At 43.1% G+C, this 27,192-nt stretch overlaps 1 protein-coding gene and 1 long non-coding RNA gene across 3 annotated transcripts; both read left to right on the top strand.

The window, feature by feature from the left end:
• The first annotated feature begins 2,801 nt into the window (after window positions 1–2,801).
• On the top strand, window positions 2,802–21,732 carry LOC119974546 (death effector domain-containing protein-like). The gene is made up of 3 exons (XM_038813527.1): window positions 2,802–2,941; window positions 6,169–6,309; window positions 18,816–21,732. Exons 1-3 carry the CDS (start codon window positions 2,884–2,886, stop codon window positions 19,178–19,180), a joined length of 564 nt encoding a protein of 187 aa, XP_038669455.1. The 5' UTR covers window positions 2,802–2,883; the 3' UTR covers window positions 19,181–21,732.
• On the top strand, window positions 6,316–16,305 carry LOC119974547. 2 transcript variants are annotated; one of them, XR_005462520.1, is made up of 3 exons: window positions 6,316–8,959; window positions 9,211–9,305; window positions 14,197–16,305. It is a non-coding gene; the product is annotated as an uncharacterized LOC119974547 (long non-coding RNA). The 2 variants fall into 2 exon arrangements; XR_005462519.1 differs by having other exon boundaries at window positions 6,316–8,994.
• Window positions 21,733–27,192: the final 5,460 nt, after the last annotated feature.

Genomic DNA, 27,192 nt, shown 5'->3' with positions numbered 1-27,192 from the left:
GGACTGGGAAATCTTTAGGGGGCAACAGAAAGCTACTAAAAAAGCTATAAAGAAGAGTAAGATAGAGTATGAGAGTAAACTTGTTCAGAATATAAACACAGACAGTAAAAGTTTCTACAAATATATAAAACAAAAAAGAGTGGCTAAGGTAAATATTGGTCCTTCAGAGGATGAGAAGGGAGTTTTAATATGGAGATGAGGAAATGGCTGAGTAACTGAAACAGGTTTTTTGGGTCGGTCTTCACAGTGGAAGACACAAATAACATGCCAGTGACTGATAGAAATGAGGCTATGACAGGTTGGGGACCTTGAGAGATTGTTATCACTAAGGAGGTAGTGATGGCACGCTAATGGGGCTAAAGGTAGACCAGTCTCCTGGCCCTGCATGGAATGCATCACAGAGTGCTAAAAGAGATGGCTAGGGAAATTGCAGATGCACTCGTGATATTTACCAAAATTCACTAGACTCGGGTGGTCCCGGTGGATTGGAAATGAGCAACGTGACACACTGTTTAAAAAAGGAGTAGGCAGAGAGCGGGAAGTTATAGGCCAGTGAGCTTAACTTCGGTAGTGGGGAAGATGCTGGAATGTGTCATCAAGGAAGAAATAGCGAGCATCTGGATAGAAATTGTCCATTGGGCAGACGCAGCATGGGTTCATAAAGGGCAGGTCGTGCCTAACTAATTTAGTGGAATTTTTGAGGACATTACCAGTGCAGTAGATAACAGGGAGCCAATGGATGTGGTATATCTGGATTTCCAGAAAGCCTTTGACAAGCACACAAAAGGTGCTGCATAGATAAAGAATGCATGGCATTAAGGGTAAAGTAGTAGCATGGATAGAGGATTGGTTAATTAATAGAAAGCAAAGAGTGGGGATTAATGGTATTTCTCTGGTTGGCAATCAGTAGCTAGTGGTGTCCCTCAGGGATCCGTGTTGGGCCCACAATTGTTCACAATTTACATAGATGATTTGGAGTTGGGGACAAAGGGCAATGTGTCCAAGTTTGCAGATGAGACTAAGATGAGTGGTAAAGCGAAAAGTGCAGAGGATACTGGAAGTCTGCAGAGGGGATTGGATAGGTTAAGTGAATGGGGTAGGGTCTGGCATATGGAATACAATGTTGACAAATGTGAGGTTATCCATTTTGTAGGACTAACAGCAAACGGGATTATTATTTAAATGATAAAATATAAAACATGCTGCTAGTGCAGAGAGGCCTGAGTGTGCTCGTGCATGAGTCGCAACAAGTTGGTTACAGGTGCAACAGGTGATTAAGAAGGCAAATGGAATTCTGTCCTTCATTGCTAGAGGAATGGAGTTTAAGACTAGGGAGGTTATGCTGCAATTGTATAAGGTGTTAGTGCGGCCACACCTGGAGTATTGTGTTCAGTTTTGGTCTCCTTACTTGAGAAAGGACATACTGGCACTGGAGGGTGTGCCAAGGAGATTCACGAGGTTAATCCCAGAGCTGAAGGGGTTGGATTGCGAGGAGAGGTTGAGTAGACTGGGACTGTACTCGTTGGAATTTAGAAGGATGAGGGGGGATATTATAGAAACATATAAAATTATGAAGGGAATAGATAGGATAGATGCGGGCAGGTTGTTTCCACTGGCGGGTGAAAGCAGAACTAGGGGACATAGCCTCAAAATAAGGGGAAGTAGATTTAGGACTGAGTTTAGGAGGAACTTCTTCACCCAAAGGGTTGGGAATCTATGGAATTTCTTGCCCAGTGAAGCAGTTGAGGCTCCTTCATTAAATGTTTTTAAGATAAAAATAGATAGTTTTTTGAAGAATAAAGGAATTAAGGGTTAATGTGTTTGGGCCGGAAAGTGGAGCTGAGTCCACAAAAGATCGTTGAATGGTGGAGCAGGCTCGAGGGGCCAGATGGCCTACTCCTGCTCCTAGTTCTTAAGTTCTTATGTTTCAAAGTTAGGTGGAGAAGTCAGCTGTGAGGAGAACACTGACTGCAAAGGGATATAGGGACTAGCTAAGTGAGCACGGTGATAGAGGAAGTCAAATGCATGGAAATGGTGAAATTACCTTGTGGAGGAAGGCAGAATTTTAATGAAATTTGATGAGACTAGTCAATGTTGGTATGCAGAGGTAGTTTGTTGTCCTTGAATTTAACATTCTGTGACTTGAGTCTAAGTACAGGAAGTAACTGGGGAAACCACCTTTATTGCGAAGGAGCTGAAATACAAGAATAACAAAGTCTTACTGGCACACCCAAAGTATTGTGAACAGTTCTGGTCTTACCAAGGGAAGAAGTGCAGGAGGCAGTTCAAAAAGGAGAGGCCAACCCGAATAGGTCTGGATTCTCCAGAGTTTAGAAAAATGACACCCATCTCACTGGGATGTAGAAAATTCTGGAGAGGGTTTGATAGGGTAGGAATTCCCCTGGTCTAGAATTAGACGGTCGACCATTCAGTAGTAACTTGGAGATGGTTGTGATCATTTCAGAGCTAAGGAATTTACTGGGGTTTTTGAGGAACTCCTCGGTGTTGCAAAGGAATTAAATTTTAGATTATGTCTGCTTCATGGTCATTACATAAAACCCTACACGCTGAATCAGAGAATGTGTTGTGCTCTCCTATATTTAATGCTGAGATTTATTGGTTTATTTGGAGTATGAGGGGAACAGATTTTAATTGATCAGGAAATCTCTTGGGAATCCATTCCAAAATGGTTACTGCATGGTCTGAGGTTAATCCTGTATCAGCTATTAACTTAAAAATACCATGTAGAGAATGAAAATGATTTACTCTTTGTCAGTGGTTTAGTTAATAGGATCGTAACGCTCTTTTAACTTTCTCCATGCTCTTCCAGTGTCTCCTGAGAGGTGCCATTCTGGAGGTCCCCTGCCAAGAGCTGGAGAGCAGATGGACCGCTGTTTGAATTCTGAGCGTACTTATTCAGCGCAGAGCGAATGGGAATCTGGTAATCTTCTTTCAGTCTCGTATTTTGCCTGTTCTATTAACAAACCTCACTTTCATAGTAGCTGGCATGCGACAGTTTGCAGCTCTGACCCTGCTCTGGTATTGGGGCAAGATGATGCATGCTTACACACAGTCATCAGAAAAAGTGGGATGTGAAAGCTGAAGAGAAGTGTTTTTGAGGAACTTTTGGAAGACACTTAAAGGTAGTGACTAAAAGAGCAACTGGCAATGATAGAGCAGCCAGAGTGGGGGTGTGAGTTGATCGCCAAGGAGGGAAGAGTATCTGTGGGAGATGTGGGGGTGGCCAAGATCATAGAGGAGTTTGCTGGTGAGGATGATGAATAAAATTAATCCAGAGAGCCAGGCTGATGATATGGGGTACGGCTTCAAATCCAGCTATGACACCTTGTGGAATTTAAACTCAGCTCAAGGTGATGCACTTTGGAAGGAGTAATTTGACAAGTAAGTATTCAATAAATGACATGCCACTGGGAAGTTCTGAGGAACAAAGGGACCAAATTGTGTTGTATGTAGATCTCTGAAGGCGTGGACGGGCAAGTTAATAGGATGGTAAAAAAGGCATTTCGCACACTTGGCGTTATCAATCGGCACAGATTATAAAAGCGTGGGGGTAATGTTAAAGGGTTGTGTAGAACTTTCGTGAGGCCACAACTGGAGGACTGTGTGCAATTCTGGTCGCCACATTATAGCAAGGATGTAATTGTACTGGAGGGGGTGCAGAGGAGATTCACCAGGATGTTACCTGGGATGGAGCATTTAAATTATGAAGAGAGGTTGGATAGGCTTGGATTGTTTTCATTGGAACAAAAAGAGGTGACCTGATCGAGATGTGCAAGATTAGGAGGGGCATGGACAGAGTGGATAGGGAGCAGTTTTTCCCTTTAGTTAAAGGGTCAGCCACAAGGGGACACAAGTTCAAGATGAAGGGCAGGGGATTTGAAAAATGTTTTTACCCAGAGGGTGTGATTGTCTGGAATGTACTCTTTGGGAGGGTGGTAGAGGTGGGTTGACTCCCATCCTTTAAATGGATGAATACTTGGCAAGTAATAACATTGAAGGCTATGGGCCAAGTTCTGGGTCTAGGTAAATGGGTGGCATGGTAGCACTGTGGCTTCACAGCACCATGGACCTGGCTTGGGTCACCGTATGTGTGGGGTCTGCACATTCTCCCATAACTCTTTTTAAAGGGTGGCTCGGTAGCACAGTGGTTAGTACAGTTGCTTCACAGTTCCAGGATCCCAGGTTCAATTCCTAGCTTGGGCCACTGTCTGTGCAGAGTTTGTACGTTTTCCCTCTGTGTAGGTTTCCTCCGGGTGCTCCGGTTTCCTCCCACAGTCCAAAGATGTGCAGGTTAAGTGGATTGGACATGCTAATTGCCCTTGGGTGAGGTGGGGTTACGGGGACAGGGTGGAGGTGTGGGGTTAAGTAAGGTGCTCTTTCTAAGAGCCGGTGCAGACTCAATGGGCCGAATGGCCTCCTACACTGTAAATTCTATGATGACTCCTTGGGTTTCTACCGGATGCTCCGGTTTTCTCCCACGTGTCCCAAAAGACATGCTTGTTAGGTGAATTGGGCATTCTGAATTCTTCCTCTGTGCACCCGAACAGGCGCCGTGGTGTGGCGACTAGGGGATTTTTACAGTAACTTCATTGCATCTAGGTAGGATGTGGATGCTTTGGAGAGGGTGCAGAGAAGATTTACCAGGATGCTGCCTTGCCTGGAGGACATGTCTTAAGAAGAAAGGTTGAGTGAGCCAGGGCTTTTCTCACTCGAGCGAAGAAGGAAGAGAGGTGACTCTTTTTTTAAATAAATTTAGATTACCCAATTATTTTTTCCAATTAAGGGGCAATTTAGCGTAGCCAATCCACCTACTCTGCACATTTTTGGGTTGTGGGGGCGAAACCCACGCAGACACGGGGAGAATATGCAAACTCCACACGGACAGTGACCCAGAGCCGGGATCGAACCTGGGACCTCAGCGCCGTGAGGCGGTTGTGCTAACCACTAGGCCACCGTGCTGCCCTAGAGAGAGGTGACTTGATAAGAGGTGTACAAGGTGATGAGAGGCATGGAAAGAGTGGATAACCAGAGACTTTTCCCAGGGTGGAAATGGCTGTCACGAGGGGACTTAATTTAAGGTGATTGGAGGACGGTATAGGGGAGATGTCAGAGGTCGGTTCTTTAAACAGTGGTGGGTGCGAGGAATGCACTGTCAGTGGAGATGGTGGAGTCAGTCATTAGGGACTTTTAAGCGACTCTTGGACAGACACATGGACAGCAGTAAATTGAAGGTGTGTAGGTTAGGTTGATCTTGGATTAGGATAAGTCGTCGGCACAACATTGTCGGCCAAAGGGCCTGTAGTGTTCTATGTACTATGTTCAATAGTGAAAAACTTGTGTAAATAGAGAGGTGATTCCTTCAATGCATCCACAGTGGTTTCCTGAATCCGTTTTACTGCATATCCAGCAAAACCGGTTACAGGATGAGAAACTGTCCAGGTAAGAAATGAAGACTTGGGCAAAATAGGTTCACATTAAAAATATAAAGGAAAGTTGAAATCCTGAATGGCCACCTCCTAATTCTTGTGGTGTTGTGTACTGTTTATATAAATTAAACAAATCAGACCCTACTAACTTAACGCTATCGGTTAAGACTTGTATACTATATAAACCCAGTTGCCTCTTTTACTTCCAAATCCTACAAAAGGCATTTCATTATTCATACTAGATCTTGACAATTCATGCACTTCTCCTTTTTGGTATTCAAATTCAGTATGCCACAGCTCTCTATAGCTTGCTTTAATTTCTCCAGCTATTTTGAAGTATGAGATTTGACAGGGACTACGCAGTGAGTCATAATCTGGAATATTCTGCTTGAAAGGGTGATGGTCAGAATGAATAATAACTTTCAATGGAAATATATAAATATTTTGAGGAAGAATTTGCCTGTCTATGGAGCAAGAGGAGTGTCGTGCAGCAAATAGCTCTTACAAATAGCGTATAGCTCTTACAAAGAGTTTGCCATGGACAAGATGGGCTGAAATGGCTCTGGCTTTGCAATACTTTGATCCTATTAGTATTTGAAAGGAGACAGTGGAAAGTGGTAATAGATAGCTGCAGTACAAGCCTGCAGAGGTACAGGTCCAGATAACTGCCTTTAATTTGTATCTGTTCTGTTTTGGACTGAGTGCAGTGTTTTCTTTACAGGTACGTCTCTCCGCAAACGGCAGAGTACAAGCCGCAGGAGAGGCCGAGGCGCGGGTAAGCGGAGGGGGCGTAAGGGACATGTGCTCCGTAACCATGAAGAAAGAGAGCACCAGTCTCCCCATCAGCCGAGAGCAACCTGTGGTGAGTGTTTTCCTCTGAGAATTTATTTTAGTTTCTTAGATTTTGCAGTTGTTTCTAAGTTTTTAAGAAAATTTCTAATGGGGAGCTGGTGGCTCTGCTAAGTACTATTCTAGGTAATTGAATATACAGCAACCAAGTTGACTAATTGAGCATTGAGTGCTGCCGTCATCCAAAAACCCCAAATATCTTTTCAAAATGAAATTGAGTTGCTTTAAAATTGAAATACAAGGGTAGAAAGAATCATGGTTGATTGGGTATGATCATAAACAGGACTGGAAAGTAAATAGCAGGATCAGCAAAGGCATGTCCTGTTAACTCAGATTAACCAAATAAATAAAACTAGTAACTAAAGGACCTTACCCTATCCCCAACTCCACCCCCTCCGAGAGAGAATTGGTTAATATAAGAATTATTTTCAAACGAGTGCCAGATAAACCTGGCTGTGGGCAGTGGCATTCCAAATATTCTTCAAAGAAACCAGTCACTCCATAACACGGCTTCAATAGATGCAATTTTTTAAAATATTGGGTGGGGGTGGAGATGGTGTTCTGCAGAAGAAAGCCCTCACTGTGCTCCTGGAGGCAGTGCCTCATGTTTGAAATGCATTACAAAGTTTAAATTCATTTACAGAAACTGGAATTCCATTTTTATTGCCATGTGTACAGGCGGGGCTGAATATTCACGTGGGTCTGAGGGGAGTGAAAATGGAGCTTGTCTCTGTGGGCAATTTTAAAGTTTTTGAGATCTCGTCAGCTGAGCTTATCTCAGCTATGTAAATTCCCAAGGCTATAAATCCCCGGGCAATTAATCTTGGAGATGGGATAGGCAGTGGGATTAAGTACTTCATCTGTACTTGTAAGACATTTAAACAATGTGTGTATGGCACTGCCCTGTTGTAACATTCCCGAGAGAAGCCCTGAATTGCCTTGTATAAAAACCTCTTATTTTTCATTTTGAAAATGTGGGTTGTTCCAAGTTAATAGAATCCACAGGTCAGTACTTTGCATGGTATCCGTCTTGGAAGAAACAGGAGTTTGTTTTATTTTGTCCTAAGCCGTCTATAATGTTCCTCCGTCCACTTCAAGCATTACAGTATGAGATTGCAATCTGTAAACTACTGCAGGATTAAAGGCTGCACAAGAAAAAAAATAATTGTTGGAACTGAACTGTCTCAGCATGCCTCTGGGTAACTCAACAAGTCACGATCATACTCAAATGCTCACAGACTGGTCTTCCGATAGTATTGTGTGAATAATCCCATACTAATCCCCTCAATCCAATGCTGCTTAAAATAAGTATGCAGTGTTTTTTAGTGATATGCTCATACTTGAGGTGTTGGCTCATGTGACCTACATCTAGCTAATCTATCCTGACATCCATTGGTGGGTGGGTGCATGACTCACTCTTCTGTTCAAAAGCAGCATGCCAAGAAACCTTGCACTAGCTTCCCTTGGTGGGTAAGTGCATCAGTGCCTGTTGTTGTACAGAGACAGGCAGAGAGAAGGCCCACCTCCAGTTCCTGGTCTGTTTTAGAGAGGAGGAAACCGTATCTGTTTGGATATCATTCAGGATCCGGCTTGGCTTTAATTCCCCTCATTCAGAATCAAGCAATAGAAATGTCAAGCCTTTCCACTTTTAGTTCAGGAGCATTTCCAGGCAGACCTGCTGTAGCCCATTATTAAGTCTGTTTTGTGAGATTATTTGCTAAAGGATGCTCATTGCAATTCTGGAATACACAGTTTCATGACTGGAGTGTTGAATTTCTGAATAACATTCTCTTGCATTCTGTTCCTGGGTGAACTAAAATCCTCCATAACTTTTATATATCATAACATCTTGTGTTCTCAGAAGTGACACAATAGTGCCCAATCCATATGTTCTCAGCTCCCACATTTCTTTCCCAGTAACGCTATCCTCACCAAAAAATAAGGAGCCAATATACACTTTCTAAGTAAGGGTGGGACTGTCGAAGTGACGGGCAGCCCCAGATTTCAGATCTACCACCAGCCTGCGTGGGAGTTGAGCACTTATAAAATCATAAATTTGTACTTCAGGTGCCAGCGCGCATCTGATCTACATTCTCAAAGTTGTACTGACAACTTATAAAGTTGCATATCTTTTAACCTCCATGGCAGTGTGAGCGAGGCTTGCCCCTTTGAACCTTTCCGTTATTCATTTTCACCAGTCTGTGAGCATATTGTAATAATCGACACAGTCCAAAGAGCTTCAGCATATCATGTTTCTGAATGAACTGGGATTGTTGCAGAATATTGATCTTGAGTTTAACTGTAGTGTTACAGCACTCTCTCACTGCTGGTGAATTGAGGATTGTAACTCTACGGTAAGGCACCCTGACAATTTACCTATCTACTTGAACAATGGTGGAATCCTTCCTCGGAGTTTGATTACTTGAGTGTTAAATAAATTATGAGGAATTTTGTGGAACAGAACGTTGCTTTGCAAAAGTGGTGAAATATGTTGATCCTGTTTGTGTCCATGTTGCCTACGTGACAGCAATCCTATCCTCTGAGCGATCCGCAAGATATCTGTTCTAAAGAAGAGTCTCTCTATGCACACGTTCTTTCAAAAAAACATAGGTTGGCTCTCTTGTACAACAACTTCCTTCATGATGTGGCAACAGAAGTTTCTGGTAGGTCCGAGCGCAGCATCAACGACAAAAAAGCAGTATGTGATTTTCTTCAAATATTAATCGCAAAAAAAGCCTTAATTCTTTAAAAACGGTCCAAGGATTCTTGTTTTACTCTAATATATTATAGTACAAACTAGTTGTACATGCTTTGAAAAGTAGTTAACTTGTTTTATACTTGAACAACACTTCAGCTTCTGTCGCGAGATCTGTTTTTTTTTTGAGGATTTTTGTGATCAAACATTTAATTGCAGGTGTACCATTCAAAGGTTGGTGATAAAAGAGAGTCTGTGTCTCTGACAAAGATTCGACTTTAAGGAAATGTTCTGACACGAGAATAGCAAAGAAGGTAAACCTTTAAACTTGTTGAGGGGGAACAAACACTTGTTAGACTAAAATATTCAGTGGCCAAAATATCGAAGGTGGCAGCCAGCCTGGTCCCTGTAGATGGAACACCGTTATCGTTAAAAGCACACTCTGAAGTGTGCCCTCCGTGGCTCCATGAAAGGCCAGAATTACTTCAGACTAAAGAGAGGAGCTATTGGAATTGCTAACTACCTTCAATCTACTGTATGCAATCTTGTCATAACAAACAGATTATGTAAAAGTTCCTGAGTCCATAAAAAAACAAACAATACAGTCTCAGCGACTGGCCTCAACCCCAGATCTGCGTTCCGATTCCATGCGTTAAGTTACCTAGTTCCTGCATTATCTTCCACTATAAGAAGTCCTGAGCAGTTCGTAAGCAACCATCTCAACAACTCTCTCAACTCTCCCAAATGTGTTGGGGGTGGGGCGGAGGTTGGTGAGAAGCTGCTGCCGCTTCTGTTTAATAGATGTAGGAGAATTTCAAACTTTCTTTTGGGTGGGTGCATATATGCAGATGGTTACTAAAACAAATTCAAATTTCTGTGCAAAATGTTGTGTTTGGAGCTGCCGTGTGGTCGGCCCGGAGTCAGTCTGGTTTCCACCCGCTACTGTCTCTTAGAGCGGGTTAGTAGACATCTGGAATTACCCATCCAGGGAATGGAAGCCAGGGCTCTACCTGCTTTCTGCTGTTCCACAAAACTAGTTTCAGCTCACATCTTTACTAAAAGATAACACCCCAAAGAATTAACTCCCAAAGAACCCAAGCAATCCAGGAATTTGCATGCAACAATTCGTCAAAGCTTATCTCTAAAATTTAGCAAGGTTAAACGGAGTTGTTTTGCAGCGGTCATTATACTTTTTTTTAATAAATTTAGATTACCCAATTATTTTTTCCAATTTTAGGGGCAATTTAGCGTGGCCAATCCACCTACTCTACACATTTTTTTGGGTTGTGGGGGCGAAACCCACGCAGACACGGGGAGAATGTGCAAACTCCACACAGACAGTGACCCAGAGCCGGGATCGAACCTGGGACCTCAGCGCCGTGAGGCGGTTGTGCTAACCACTCGGCCACCGTGCTGCCCCCGGTCATGATACTTTTGAGATGAACATCATTGACTTGAAGCTCCATGCTTATGCTGAATTATGAGACTTTGTGGGGTGGTGGGAAAGCCCTGTCCCTTCCTCTGCCCCTAACCAATGTATGTGGTGGAAACTATTATTGCGCTCCTTGTTTTTGAATGATGCAAGAAATCACGAGTTCTCTTGTTACCCTACATCAGATTCTTAGCATGACTGAATCCTTTCCAAACTGTACTTTGTTGGAAGGGTAATTGACTTTAAGGCCAAATCCATCAAACCATTAAGAATGCAAAAGAACAAAGAAAATTACAGCACAGGAACAGGCCCTACGGCCCTCCCAGCCTGCGCCGATCCAGATCCTTTATCTAAACCTGTTGCCTATTTTCCAAGGATCTACTTCTCTCTGTTCCCCACCCGTTCATATATCTGTCCAAATGCATCTTAAATGATGCTATTGTGCCCACCTCTACCACCTCCGCTGGCAAAGCGTTCCAGGCATCCACCACCCTCTGCGTAAAAAAACTTTCCCCCTCTCACCTTGAAATCGTGACCCCTTGTAATTGACACCCCCACTCTTGGAAAAAGCTTGTTGCTATCCACATACCTCTCAGAATTTTGTAGACCTCAATCAGGTACCCCCCATAACCTCCGTCTTTCCAACGAAAACAATCCTAATCTACTCAACCTTTCTTCATAGCTAGCACCCTCCATACCAGGCAACGTTCTGGTGAACATCCTCTGCAACCTCTCAAAAGCATCGACATCCTTCTGGTAATGTGGCGACCAGAACTGCACGCAGTATTCCAAATGTGGCCTAACCAAAGTCCTATACAACTGTAACATGACCTGCCGACTCTTGTACTGAATACCCCGTCCGATGAAGCACGCATGCTGTATGCCTTCTTGATCATTCTATTGACCTGCGTTGCCACCTTCAGGGTACAATGGACCTGAACTCCCAGATCTCTCTGTACGTCCATTTTCTCCAGGACTCTTCCATTCACCATATAGCCTGTTCTTGAGTTAGATCTTCCAAAATGCATCACCTCGCATTTGCCTGGATTGAACTCCATCTGCCATTTCTCTGCCCAACACTCCAATCTATCTATATTTTGCTGTATTCTCTGACAGTCCTCCTCGCTATCTGCAACTCCACCAATCTTAGTATCATCTGCAAATTTGCTCATCAGACCACTTATACCTTCGTCCAGATCATTTATGTATATCACGAACATCACTAGTCACCTTTCTCCATTCTGAGACACTCCCTTCCACCACTACTCTCTGTCTCCTGTTGCCCAGCCAGTTCTTTATCCATCTAGCTAGTACACCCTGAACCCCATACGACTTCACTTTTTCCATCAACCTTCCATGGGAAACTTTAACAAATGCTTTACTGAAGTCCATGTATATGACATCTACAGCCCTTCCCTCATCAATTAACGTTGTCACTTCCTCAAAGAATTCTATTAGGTTTGTTAGACATGACCTTCCCTGCACAAAACCATGCTGCTTATCACTGATAAGTCTATTTTCTTCCAAATGTGAATAGATCCTATCCATCAGTATCTTCTCCAACAGTTTGCCTACCACTGACGTCAAGCTCACAGGTCTATAATTCCCTGGATTATCCCTGCTACCCCTCTTAAACAAAGGGACAACATTAGCAATTCTCCAGTCCTCCGGGACCTCGCCTGTGCTCAAGGATGCTGGAAAGATATCTGTTAAGGCCCCAGCTAATTCATCCATCGCTTCCCTCAGTAACCTGGGGTAGATCCCATCCGGTCCTGGGGACTTGTCCACCTTAATGCCTTTTAGAATACCCAAAACCTCCCCCTTCCTTCTGCCGACATGACCTAGAGTATTTAAACGTCCATCCCAGCCTCAACATCCGTCATGTCCCTTTCCTTGGTGAATACCGATGCAAAGTACTCATTAAGAATCTCACTCATGTACTCTGACTCCACGCATAAATTCCCTCTTTTGTCTTTGAGTGGGCCAATCCTTTCTCTAGTTACCCTCTTGCTCCTTATATACGAATAAAAGGCTTTGGGATTTTCCTTGACCCTATTTCATGACCCCTTTTAGCCCTCTTTATTGCGCGTTTGAGATTTGGCCTACTTTCCCGATATTCCTCCAAAGCTTCATCAGTTTTGAGTGGCCTCGATCTTATGTATGCTTCCTTTTTAATCTTAGCTAGTCTCACATTTCCACCCGTCATCCATGGTTCCCAATCTTGCCATTTCTATCTCTCATTTTCAGAGGAACATGTCTGTCCTGCATTCTAATCAACCTTTCCTTAAAAGACTCCCACATTTCAGATGTATAGTTGCTCTCAATCCACATTCCCGAGCTCCTGCTGAATTTTGTTATAGTTGGCCTTTCCCCAATTTAGCACTCTTCCTTTCGGACCACTCTCGTCTTTGTCCATGAGTATTCTAAAACTTACGGAATTGTGATCGCTATTCCCTAAGTAATCACCAACTGAAACGTCAACCACCTGGCCGGGATCATTCCCCAATACCAGGTCCAGTATGGCCTCTTCCTGAGTTGGACTATTTACATACTGCTCTTAAAAAAAACTCTCCTGGATGCTCCTTACAAATTCTGCTCCATCTACGCTTCCAACACGACATGAGTCCCATTCAATGTTGGAGAAGTTAAAATCTCCCATCACAACCACCCTATTGCTCCTACATTGTTCTATAATATTGTCTACATGTTTGTACCTCTACTTCATGCTCGCTTTTGGGAGGCCTATTGTAAAGTCCCAGCAATGTTACTGCACCATTCCTATTTCTCAGCTCTATCCACATTGTCTCAGTGCTCGAATCCTCCATCGTGCCCTCCTTAATCACAGCTGTGATATCATCTCTGACCAGTAATGCAACTCCTCCACCCCTTTTACCTCCCTCTCTATCCCTCCTGAAGCATCTATACCCTGGGATATTTAGTTGCCAGTCTTGCCCTTCCCTCAACCAAGTCTCAGTAATACCAATAACATCATATTCCCAGGTACTAATCGAAGCCCTAAATTCATCTGCCTTACCTGCTACACTTCTCGCATTAAAACAAATGCACCTCAGACCACCTGTCCCTTTGCGATCATCATCTCTTCCCTGTCTACTCTTCCCCTTAGTCACATTGAGTTTATTATCTAGTACCTTACTGGCTTTAGTTGCTGCCTCTTTACTGACCTCTAACTTCCTAATCTGGTTCCCATCCCCCTGCCACATTAGTTTGAAACCTCCCCAACAGCAAGGATCTGGATGTGAGAAAGCATCTTGTTAACACACGGCATAAGAACAGCAAAGGCACTAATTGTCATTTCAAGCTCTCTTCCTAGCACTTGGGACATCAGCATTTCTGATTGGAGTATCATATACTGAACCAGTTAGTAGTTTAGGACCAAAACCACGACTAAGAGCACTGGTTCCAGTGTTTGTCACCGCTTCAGTCACACTTCAGCGAATACCTGCACAATAGTGGCTGAATAGGTGAAGAATAACTTTTAATACATGCTGGCCAATTGCACACAGAGCATTAGTTACCTGCTACTGGTGATGTGGTCATTATTGTCTCCAACATGCAACACGAGTCTTGGAGCTACATGAGTTGGTGTTCCTGCCACTGTTTGCTCTGAGCTTAGTCTGGGTATGTGTTGTGAAGGTGAGGCCTGTCTGTGTTTCCAATTGTATAGTCTGAGCTGTGTACGCGTAACTGTTCTGTTGATGAAGCATATATCAAGTGGCAGAAATGTTTTAAAAGTCAAAACCTGTCTCTCTCAGTTCACAGTTAACACTCTGCAGCAAGATGATAAAGTAGACGCAAAGAAAGAGCTGGTGGACTAATTGTCAACCAGCAAAACGCAGGAATTTAAACAAACGGGGTTCCCCTCAGCCTCAAGGAAATCAACTTGCATAGGAGTTACACACTCAAAGCAATCTGCTCTCCTGTATCTACGTTGTCTTTTGGACTAAGGTGCACATCTTCTCACATGAAGCTTGAGATTCAGAGCTGGAATTGGGGCTATTCTTTATCCCCACAATAACCAAAGGTTGGAAAATGCTGAACAGCGTGTTTGTCAGTGAATTCAACTGGCATGTCCGTCTCGAAGTGTGATTGTGTCAAGGATCCATCATTCTGAGTGCTGTTCGGTTACCACATGGTTCCCATCCTGTAGGGAGAACAACCTTGTGACAGGATTTAAAAAGTTACAGCCGATTAATGATGCTGTACATCTCAGGATTACACGAGTACTTTGGAGAAATGCTGGATTAAAAAAAATTCAGACAAAGGCTTTGCTGCCCAGATATGTACCCGCTTCCCAATCGTAATTCAGCGGGTGTAAGTTCAAATTCCGAAATGTCCAACTCGTTCTGTTTGCACCAGCTGCTTCTATTTTAAGGTCAAAAAGCAAGGCTTGAATTTGTAAAGAAATGACTCTTAAATGCTGTTATATAATCCGCTGAGGTTTGATTTAATGTGTCCAGCCCAAATAGTCCAAGTATGTGTTGTGAGGTCAAATTTCTGGGCATTAGCTGAAAAGGACCTTGTATGCTTGGGGCTCTCATACCCAGGAGGCTTCAGTATATTGATCTCCAGGCATTTAATGTACTTGCTAATCTCGAGTGTCATGCCCTTACTGGGAAGTGGGCTGGAAAGAGTTAACACTCCAGAATGATGTGCTGCACTGCAGACAGATGCTTCCCCTGGCATCTCGCTGTGCGTGTGATTCCTAGGATTCTGGAACTGAACTGAAGCAAAGCCTAGCACCTTGAATGTGCTGTATAACTAGCCCAAACATGGCTCAGCCTTGCTTCATGGCATATGTCTCCGTCTCTTTCCTACTCTACCCTGATGTCTATTGTGTCCATGAAGTGCCGAACCTACATTGCTGCCGGTAATTTCGGAAAATAATGTTTATGCAGCTCAAATTAATTTTAAACTTTTCCCAAAAGTGTGTGAAACTTTCCCCACCCTCGGTCCCTAAATACAGAAATTGAATTTACACCACCACGAATGTTCTTTTGTAAGACTAGCACCTCTGCTTTTGGTTCATGTGCCGTGCTCTTTACAAAGCTTTGTGAATCCAATTTGTATGGAAAACTCTGGTTCCTGCACGTGTCAACTATTGGCAGAGATGAGGACTGAGTGGAATCTCTGAACTACCTACGTATTTGTATGTGGATGCCTGTAAAGCTCACAGCTTTGTTTCTGGCAATTAACTTTCAATTACTGAACTGAAAACAAGTTAGCCAACTGAAGCAAAGTTTTAAAAGTGTAATGCTGTCAATGGTGCTGGGAATTCCTGACTAGTGATCTTTGCTGAGCTTATATCGATCAATATGTTATTCTTTTTGCGTGACTGTTTCCACTGTGTTCTTTGTTTAGAGATTCCACTCTTATTTTTTTTAAACCTGTGCTGCTTTCAGCAAGGTGCCCAAGCCCTGACGCTACCCACCTATATTTACATTCAGGGTCCTATCTGTCTCCCATTCCCTTGGCTGCTCTCTGTAATGGCTACTATATATTGGGATGTGTGTTCATATTTTATTTTGAAGAGCAACTTTTTAAAGAAATAAAACTGATCGTTACATTGTGTCCTTATCCTTCATGTAAAACAGTTCCCATCAAATTGCGGCACTGAAGTGTTCACTCAAAGGGTTCTATTGCAATTCTGGATCTATATTTTACTGATGATTGGAGGGGAGGGTGGGGGTTAGTATAACTCCCAGTCACTGGCAGGCCATGAAATTTTACAAGGCAGCGATGTACCTCGACTGTCCAGAGCTGGGTGCTGGAATCCCTTTCATATTAACCAGATATTGTTCATTAAAATGTCAAACTGAATCTGCTGTATAAATGGAGACCACTCCTATCTTGTTGATTTGTTACACGACTTGTCAATAGTAATTTTTTTGTGGTAAATGTCACTGTGCTGAATCCGCTTTCTCCTTGATGGGAGGGGGTCAGAGATGTGTTTATACAAGTTGCTGCTTCCACAGGTGTCCGTCCATGAGGGGAAAGTGATGTAAAGAAAATTCATGATGGTGCTCAGCGTATGTAAAATCCTTTAATCACCTGCATTTCTTCACTAGATGGTATTAACTGACTTGCTCGTCTTGTTCTTCACTGTTAAACGAAAAGAGAGTGAGAGAAACGGGCGCCTCAGTGTGTTCAACTGTGGCTCAAAGTATTGAACATAGCAACAAACATAGAACATAGCAACAAACTACACCCAATATTTGGCTGTGATTTCAGTTGTAGTTAGCAACAGCAAAAATTAGTGCAAAATCCTTTGTGAAACAAAGAGAAATCCTGGCACAAGCTTTAGTGACTTCTGTCCGTCAAAGTTGAATATTGTACAGGTATTTGAAAAGGGGGTTTCTAATTTACTGAAATCTAAAACCACAATAAAGGCACAGTTTCTCTCAGCTACAGAATTCTTTCCTCCTCCCTTTTCTCTATTCTGTATCCCCAAAGTTTAGGACCATTTTGTCGAGACTATGCAGCAGTCTCTGGGTTGATCTGATATGAAGTGATTCTGCACGCTTTTTATAAAACTTCAACCTGGCATAGAAAATGCAAGTGGGTGTTCTACATTCCATATAATTCATCTAAATCTGTGGGAGGAAGCTCATTGCAACTGATCCAGCATTAAAGCAAACTTTGATTTTTACCAAAGTTACAGTATAGCTTCCAGAAAGTTTTGGTTCCAATGGCTTTCATTTAGTTTAAAATACTGAACTATTCCGAAACTTTAATATGCTCTCTATATTGGAGCTTCTGTGTTGTTTCCTTGAATTGAACAACAGGAAATTTAAAGTGTAGCCAACCTAGGCACAATCCAATTTCTAGATGAAAGTACTTTACCCCAACGTTGGATCCCACTTTTGTTCCCTGCTCATAACAAACAACATAGTCCATGGGAGGTCAGGCAATTGAAGTGCTGGCTATATATCCAGCTGTTGACTTGCATTTACAGTACAAACTAGCCAGTGTGAGAATGAACAATTAAAAAACCTTTCGCAAAAGGAAGAAATGTGTTTGTGGCCTCCAATTCTCAAATTGTTCTCCTTGTCTAACTTCCAAACTATGCTCAGCAACTCTGTTGCACTTTGACATGACAGCGTTGACATTGCATGTCAGGCATTGTAACTAAAGCGACATGAGACAAACTGACTACACTTGTTGGCAATGGAAAACGATGTTTCCTCTTTGCTAGTGACTTTGTTTAAACTTGCGGGAGTCCTTGTGGTATTGGTTCAGCCACAGCATGTTACTGTGACATCAGCACTCAAGGGAGCAGCTTTCATGAATGTGTATTTAGCTGTACCCAAAGGAATGACAATCTTTGGTTCACTTGAAAGAGGCGGCTTCCTTTGTCTGTTTCAAAAGTAATTGAACCCCTGGGAGAAATTGCATTTCTCTATCTTTGTCTCTTTCACTCTCTCCATCTCCCTCTGCCTGTCTCTCATCCTGTCGCACTGTTTGTCGTTCATGCTCTCTGTATGCCTCTCGATCCTCATTCTTCAACAGCACCCATCCGCCTTTCTGTGGGTATTTGTGCCATCAACTGGAACACATCTGTAAATGCAAGTCATGGCTCTTTCTGATCCAAAGCCTGTGCTGTTAGTTAAAATCAAAGTGAGCTGACACTGATGCCAATAGCAATCTTCGTGACTTTCTTGTTTGTAAGTATATTAGTTGACCTTGTTAATTGAACTGACTGAGGTTGCCCACACCAGGTGTGTGCTCTGTAACTCAACGTAAAAGTACCCCAGCCAAATAGTGTTTAAATATTGTAATATTAGAAATATTCCTTATTGCAAGAATTACCGAGACCACCTGCAATCCTGTTGACTTCTAATGTCAACTCTTTAAAATGAAGAGACTTCCTAATTCTGGGAGAATCCAGTTAAACTCAGACCAGGCTCAATCAATTCTACCACACTAGCTGGAACCTTGTGTTTTGGTGCTTAACAGCAGGTTTGTTCTAGGCATTGGAAGGGTGTTAGCGTAAATAAGCTGGCTCTGCTTATTGCATGATGATCTGATTTACTTTTGTGGATGGGGGTGGGTACGGTTGGCATCTATTTTGTGAATCGCAGTTGAAAGGATACAGTTACCAGGAACTGCATGTCCAGTATTTAAAGAACTGGTTGGAACGTGACCTTGAGAGAATCTAGACCTCGCTTTCCTTCTGAGTGGCTGTTCCCATTCTCACCCCCTTTATATCTCTTCCACTTATGGCAGGAGTTGCCCATTTCAGTTGCTGAAGGCAAATGGTTCCTGATGATTGGGTCCTTTCAGTATACATGTTCGTTTAACAGTTAGTGAAAAGTAAAGTGTTTGCTGCTGGAATGTTAATACAGAACTTTTGGTGTTTTCTTTCCTCATGCAGACATAAGGCTACGCGTGCGAGCTGTATATTCTGATCAGAATACCGTGCTCCGAGGGAACGTAGTCTCTGTGAAACAGGACCCGCTGGATCGCTGTTTTGACCTCTTTGGGCAGGCGAACACCATCCTGAAAAGTCGGGACTTGGGATCCATCATCTGTGACATTAAATTCTCCGAGCTCTCCTACCTGGATGCCTTCTGGAACGATTACATCAATGGTTCATTGTTGGAGGCGCTGAAAGGTGTATTTATAACAGACTCGCTGAAACAAGCTGTGGGGCAAGAGGCAATCCAACTGCTCGTCAATGTAGACGAGGATGATTATGAAAAGGGCCGAAGGGTCCTGCTGCAGAATATTTCTCCATGAGATTTAGCTGGAACTTAAATTGACTATATTAACTGTTAAGCTAATTAACTTCTTTACATTAAGTAAAATAAAGAGAAGTAATTAGCCCATTATTACACCTCTTTTATTCAGTCCATTCCTTCCCTGTAGTTCTGGATCAGGAGCTTGTGATGTGCTCTGGTATCAGTGCAAATGCAAACACTCAATCAGCATTGGCAGTCCTTTGTAAAAGTGACCTCTGTGGTTTATTGCAACAATGTTTTCTACAAATGAGGTAGGAAGTGTAGAATTTAATCTAGGGACTGGCCTTTCTGATTAAACTCCATTCAAAGTTTTTTTTTCTATACACTTGAGTGCATGAAGACCTGTGACTAAAACAGCTCTCTGGTCGTAATTGTGGATGCCAAGAGCATGAAGCCAGCTTATCAACCGCAAGAACATCTCAAAGTAACTCCTAATCACACGGGCCATAATTTGCTGAATGTTAGGCTGTGCACGGTACAAAAGTTGGTTTGATGTTTCCCCAGAGATGGTCAGCAATTCCTGTTCTTTTTTATTTGATGATTCATGGGTCTAACACCACATCGGGTAAATTGAAAGCCGCAGGCATCAACTCGGGATGATTTTGCTGGCAGTCCAGCTTTCATGCCATTTGGCATTTGTTTCCACTTCTGATGGGTAAAGATTTATGATGTCGACTTTTATTTTTTTCAGTCCTTCCAACTCTTCCCGTCAACAGAAATCATTTGGATAATGCTGGTAAATGGGAATTTATGAACTCTGAACTTGGCTTAACCAAGATGAGTTGATTTTAGAAAAGATCAAACCCTAGGACATTGAGTTATGTTATTCCGTGCCTTTTAATCATCAGACCTCCGAGAGATAGAATGGGGATTCTAAAATTGGATTTTGTGCAATTTTAAACCAGCTTTCAATCCTCATTGTGTGTAGTGCTGACATTGGTGCTGCCATTATTAGGTTTTGAATTAAAGGGGTTGGGAGTGCAATTATCCTATATTTACGATCCATTAACACCTCATCATCTAACTCTCATACCCACTCTCTAGACACAGTTTCTATTCTGCCTCTTTACATCCTTGTGGCTGTATGTGTCTTGCCAGTGCACTTGTGCTCTCTGGACCATGCCTGTAAATGTCAACTTGTCAGATGGTGAATGACAGTGATGCTCTTTGAAGGCAATGAAATATTTTTAAACTGGAAAGTCCAGTTGAGTATGATTCTGTCATCAGCTAAATGTGAAGAAGTGCATCCTGCAGTTGGGAGAGAAACTACCATCCCAGAGGGACAGATGAAAATTGGACTTTGTAAAATGTCCACCAAACTGAATTCTTGTTCAAGGAGTGGTGGGGAAGGTACTAGGCTGACCTGTTCTATTCTAGATGTTCTATAGGCTTGGCTGAAGAGCTTTGCCAACCTGTACCATTGAGCACCTATCAACAAAGAGAGGCACAGACTTCACAAGGAAACTGGAAACTGCTCTTTATGATCTTGCCGGAAATGGAGAGACCTGGCAAGAATCCTGTTGCAAGAACATGGACTTGGCCTTTTCAATGTCTAACTGCTGACTTCGTTTTGGTGCTGTGGCATCCAAGTTTTGCCCAGGTAAATTATAAGTTGCCTCCGCTTGATAACTGGATAAGAAAATGTGCTGGATTGGACCATCTGCCAATTTGGTAATGAGATGGAGACATGTACCTCCTTCCTCTACCTGTTCATAAAATGGAGACGTTCTCCATTCCCCCTTGCAGCTAAAAAAGTTTCATAAAGTTGGGTGGGAGCAAAAGGTTTTAATGAAATTAGGATATCAGGGTGTTTAAAAAAAATCTTCCTGCAACTACCTTCTCAGAAAGTTTAGGAAAGAAGGATATAATGTTGGCTTCTCAAAGGTTGAATGACTCCTGCTTAGAATTTTTTGGGGGGTGGAAGTGTTAAGGGTTGAGAAGAAAGCCAGCAAGCAATGTACAAAAAAAGAAGCAACCATGGGTGCGTGCTGTGAATAAAGAGACATTTGAAATAGCTATTCACGTAGCATGTTAGAGATGCATGGGGTGAGTCGGTCAAGAAAAATTGAACAGGAGGCCCAAAGATTCTCCATTCCTCCTGCTCAGCTGGCTGAGAGACCTTGCTCTCTTTGACACCATTTTTAATGTGCAACCTTGCATGCATGTGGGACCTGTCCATGGCCGATTAGTGGTAGTGGTTTGTCTGCCATTGTGCACTACTCTGGCCCTATAGCCCTTTAGTATCAGGTACCGACCTTCATCCCTGCTAAGGAAATTGTCTTCGGCCATCTTGAAAATGGCCATAAACGTTGAGGGGTTCCCCTGCCCGCCACCCCTCCCCTTATCTTTAGTTCGATTGGTTGATTTCAGGAGAATCATATTTTTCTTGTAAACGTGTGTATAGCTAACACTTCTGTATATCCATTGGAATACGGTATAGCTGGAACATACATGTAAAATGTTTTTCTTAGTGAGGGCTATACCCCTCATCGCAGATGTTTCGAGGCATCTTTTTGTAAAGCGTGTGTTCAATAAAAAAATTCACAAAAAGCATGTTGAGCTGGTTTCTTGGAGAAACTTGTGCAGGACACCACTACACTTCCAAACAGGAGAGATGAGTTTAAAAACCAAATCCACCTCCATCTCCCCCTTGACTGTAGCAACGGAATCAAAATAGTACAGCAATTACAGGTTGTTGGGTGCACTGGTTATTTTTATGTGCAATCCAGTTAGTTTCTAAAGACCCAATTGTTTCTGAAGTTGGGATGAAAGTATTGTAAAGATGGACATGTAGCTGTACTGAAGACTTGAAATACAGAGTACATAAGTAGCAAGGTGAAACTCGTACTTTGTTAAGCAAAGGGCATTCAGCCGGCTAGCTACCTAGATCATAGCTATGCTCAAGTTTGTTTTTCTCTGAGAAAGGTCGTACAGAAGCTATGTGGTAGACCCAGAAATTCTACCTTAAATTGGAAGAAAAGTTTCCCAAAAGCAAGCTACAGGTTGTGTGGTAATTATTTACTGGATTTGGCTCTGTGTTAAAACCTATGGAATGTTGTTTTGGGGAAGGTGCATTCTCTGAGTTCAGGAATATAGAGATTAGATTGGGGGATAATTCAGATTTTTATGGGCCAGGGTTTAGAGAACACCAAAGTGTGTCATGGAGTTCACCTGACCCACGACTTTTAGAACATAGAACATTACAGCGCAGTACAGGCCCTTCGGCCCTCAATGTTGTCCCTCTACACTATTCCCTTATCCATATGTTTTTCCAATGACCATGTAAATGCCCTTAATGTTGGCAAGTCCACGACTGTTGCAGGCAGGGCATTCCACACCCTTACTACTCTGAGTAAAGAACCTACCTCTGACTTTTGTCCTACATCTATCTCCCCTCAATTGAAAGTGATGTCCCCTCGTGCTAGCCATCAACATCCGAGGAAAAAGGCTCTCACTGTCCACCCTATCTAATCCTCTGATCATCTTGTATGCCTCAATTAAGTCACCTCTTAACCTTCTCTAACAAAAACCTTGCGTCCCTCATCCTTTCCTCATAAGATCTTCCCTCCATACCAGGCAACATCCTGATAAATCTCCTCTGCACCCGTTCCAATGCTTCCACATCCTTTCAATAATGCGGCGACCTGAACCGCATGCAATACTCCAAATGCGGCCACACCAGAGTTTTGCACAGCTGCAACATGACCTCGAAACTCAATCCCTCTATCAATAAAAGCTAACACACCGTATGCCTTCTTAACAACCCTTTCAACCTGGGTGGCAATTTTCAGGGATCTATGTACATGGACACCGAGATCTCTCTGCTCATCTACACTACCAAGGATCTTACCGTAAGAAGTCTTACAACACCAGGTTAAAGTCCAACAGGTTTGTTTCAAACATGAGCTTTCGGAGCACTGCTCCTTCCTCAGGTGAATGAATCTCCACATCAAGAATCTTACCATTAGCCCAGTACTCTGTATTCCTGTTACTCCTTCCAAAATGAATTACTTCACACTTTTCTCAATTAAACTCCATTTGCCACCTCTCAGCCCAGCTCTGCAGCTTATCTATGTCCCACTGTAACCTGCAACATCCTCTGACTTTAGTGTCACCTGCAAATTTACTCACCCATCCTTTTACGCCCTCCTCCAGGTCATTTATAAAAATGACAAACAGCAGTGGCCCCAAAACAGATCCTTGTGGTACACCATTAGTAACTGGACTCTAGTCTGAACATTTCCCATCAACCACCTCCCTTTGTCTTCTTCCAGCTAGCCAATTTCTGATCCAAACTGCTAAATCACCCTGAATCCCATGCCTCCATATTTTCTGCAATAGCCTACCGTGAGGAACCTTATCAAACGCTTTACTGAAATCCATATACACATCAACTGCTTTACCCTCATCCACCTGTTTGGTCACCTTCTCAAAGAAGTTTGTGAGGCACAAAACCCTTCACAAAACCGTGTTGACTATCCCTAATCAAATTATTCCTTTCTAGATGATTATAAATACTATCTCTTATAAACCTTTCCAAGACTTTGCCCACAACAGAAGTAAGGCTCACTGGTCTATAGTTACCGGTTTTGTCTCTACTCCTTCTTGAACAAGAGGACAATATTTGCTATCCTCCAGTCTTCTGCCACTATTCCTGTAGACAGTACTAACACCTCCTTATGAACCTCAAGCCCATCTAGTCTAATAGCCTGTATCTCAGTATTCTCCGCGGCAACATTGTCTTTTTCATGTGTGAATACGGATGAAAAATATTCATTTAGCACCTCTCCTATCTCCTCGGACTCCACGCACAACTTCCCACTACTGTCCTTGACTGGCCCTACTCTTACCCTAGTCATTATTTTATTCCTGACATAGAAAGCTTGTTGCTCGTTTTGGTGAGTGTGCTTTACACAATTAGCTCTGTTTTATTACCTTGCTCTAGAGTCGCCAGGTATCTTAATGATACCACCATGAGGTTCAAGTTCAAGTGCTGATCAATGACTCAGTACACCAATTAGTAAGGTTCAAATCAAAACACGTTTATTATATACACAGTTAATCGCTACTCGTGCATAAACACTAAGAAACTAGGCTACCTCTACCACTACAGGCCAATACTTATCTTTGGAAAGGAAACCCACTGGGTCTGGGAACAATGGCCTCTTGTTCAATCCTGGGCTACAGGCTTCCAACTGGTATGGACTGTTGCACGTTTTACTTGAGTGTATTACGCGTTTATTGGAGTGTGTTAACACGCCTCCGTTTAAAGGTCGTGTGCTTAACACTGCTACAGCTCTGTGTGTGTATTTTCAGCTCGGAGTCGCCAGGTGCCGTATATAGACACCTCACAAGTATCTCAAGGTCAGGTTCAAAGTAATAAAACTATACACCGATTAGTAAGTTCCAACGATCAATATTTATTATACAAATATAATAAATACGCATGCACACGCTAAAGACTAATACCTATTTCTACTATTAAACGACTAAATACTTATCTAAGTGGGAACCAGCAAGGTCAGGGGACAAGGCCTTTGTTCCTTTCTGGGCTGCACCTTCTGTTCGTTACTAGTCGAATACTGTATAAGTAATGCCGGGTTCACGTAGCGAGCGTCGTTTTGGGACTTACTGAACGATGGCTGGTGCTCAACGGCTGGTGATGGAAGACAGGATCAACGGCTGGAGTCGGAGTCAGGATACAACAGCGGATCTGGGTCGAAGTCAAAACAGCAGTCCAAGCCGGAGTCAACAGCAGAGCCGGAGCAAAACAGCAACGGAGCTGGAGCAAAACAGACAGAACCATATCTTTATAGGGCCCCCAATGTCCGTGCCTTTTCGGGGCGGGCCTTTATCTGCCATGTATCGATTGGGTTATTTCCCAATTGATGTCTTACAAATCCCCCAATCTGAGGGTCTCTTCTCGATGGGTGGGGCGGTCTCTAGGGTCTTTTGTGATGGATACTTCTGGTGCCGTTTCGTCTGGGCGTCCACTCAAAGTATCCATTCAAACCCAAATGTTGCTATTGTGTGTGCCCAGATCTGGATTGCCTCATTACTATGCAAAGCGTTTTGCTATTTACAACTTTGGTTGAGATCTTCCACCTGGCCATAAACTAGTTTTGCTACGTCCAGAATGCTAATTAGCCTTTGCAGACTGCTTGTCCTGGCTAAACTGTTTTCTCCATTTTGTTAGCCCAGTGTCCATCTTAGGTGGCTACATTCCCTCCTTGTGATCCTCACAATTAAAATTGTGCAGGATCACCTATGCACGTTGCTTCGAGTGCTTCTGGGTGCCTTCTTGGTGTTTCCTGACCTCGGCAAGTTCCTGGGCGTCTATTCTGTCCTTGACTATGGGAAGAAATTTTTTTTACCTGACATCTCTACTTGGCGCTATGTCAAAGGGGACATGATTTACCAAAACCGGGAACCTCTACCTATCACAACTATCCTTATCTTACCTTAAACATTTTATTACAGTCTAAACCTCATCCATTCATACCACATCACATAACATTTCCTGACTCGGCAGTCGAGTCCAGGACAATACAATACATGGGTATTTTTTTTATTCACATAGTGCTTTATTCATTGAGGGGCTGGGGGGATTGGTGGAAACCGAAAATAGGAGATTGAACTCCATAGATGGTTGAGGGGCAGGAACGGGAGGCTCTCCTCTTCCACTTCCTCAACCTGAGGGTCTGTACGATTATGCAGAGGATTGCGATCACTAGCAGTGATTCAATCACATATGACATGGAGTACCATGTCATAAATTTTGTGCACCAGGTCTGAACTTCACTGATCAGAGCTAAGCACGGGGGAGTTGGTGTGAGGGAAACATTGACGGCGGGGGTTGTGGGGAAAACGTGCCTTGCTTCCACACATACAAATATAACATTTAAGAATAATAGGTAGGCTTCCATCATGGTCTTCTCTTCGTTCTCTTTCTCTTCCTCCTGTATGGCCGATCCTTGCTGTGAACCCTCTTTTGTCCTTCGAAAGCTATGGGATCAAGCACAGTATCTGTCAATACACAGTTTAATATCCGTACTTGTTAGTGTATCTGTCCTCTAATTCCAATTGACCCATTAAAATGACTGGACAAGTCACACCCTGTGACTCCCCTCATTTTTTTTTTCAAAAGCGAATTTAATGAACAGAATACACCTAACTACTTTCCTCCTGCGAGCCGTCTCGCAGGCCTTGCTGATTTACCATCCGAATGTTCCTGGATGTAAATAGCATGTGGGATGGCGGCCTAAGGGCTACCTAACGAAAAATGAAAACAAATTTGAAAGAAAAGGTCGAATGGGTTGCGTATGGGCCGCTACGGGTACGATTTGAATGGGATCCCCGGGTAGGGCGTGCTGTGCCATACCCGAGCTTGGCTGACCAAAGTGGGTTCTCAGACAGGGCGGGTCCTCAGTGCCGTTTGTCCACTGCCTGAGTAACCTGGATTAAACGGGCAAGAATGTGTTTACCGTGGGTTTGCAGCCTCTATTCGCCGAATAGAGGGGCACCTAAAAACAAGGGAGGAGCCAAGATGCTCCTTTTGAAAATTGAGCTGGGCTTCAGACATTTCAGGCGATAAGGTGAGCTGGTCACCATAGAAAGTTCTCAGAGGTTTCTGCAGACAAACTAAAGTGCGTGCGAGGTGGTCACAATCTTTTCAGCTGAAAAGAAGGTGTCCAGCCTCCAACTGAACCAGTAACATTGAAACAAACAAACATAAAGTCACAAACAAAACATACGTGCAGGTTCCATCAGAAAGGACATCGCTTCCCTCAAGCGGTTCCTATTTTACATCATCTGGACACCTCACTTTTCCTCTGTCTCTGTGAACAGGGTCACAAAGGGGTTGCCGTATCGGGATTCAGACACCGTGTCGTCCTGCTCTCCCGGATCCCACACCCTTGTGTGGATCAGGCATGAAATTTTTGAATTATGTGACCGGGGGTCACTTTCGTCGTTGCGGACAAGTCTACGAATTGTCCCTGTGCCAGAGTG

Source organism: Scyliorhinus canicula, chromosome 12 (genome assembly GCF_902713615.1).
Source record: "Scyliorhinus canicula chromosome 12, sScyCan1.1, whole genome shotgun sequence".
Classification (NCBI taxonomy): Eukaryota; Metazoa; Chordata; class Chondrichthyes; order Carcharhiniformes; family Scyliorhinidae; genus Scyliorhinus; species Scyliorhinus canicula.
Note: the sequence above shows the minus strand (reverse complement) of the source record. Positions and strands in the feature narration are given on the sequence as shown.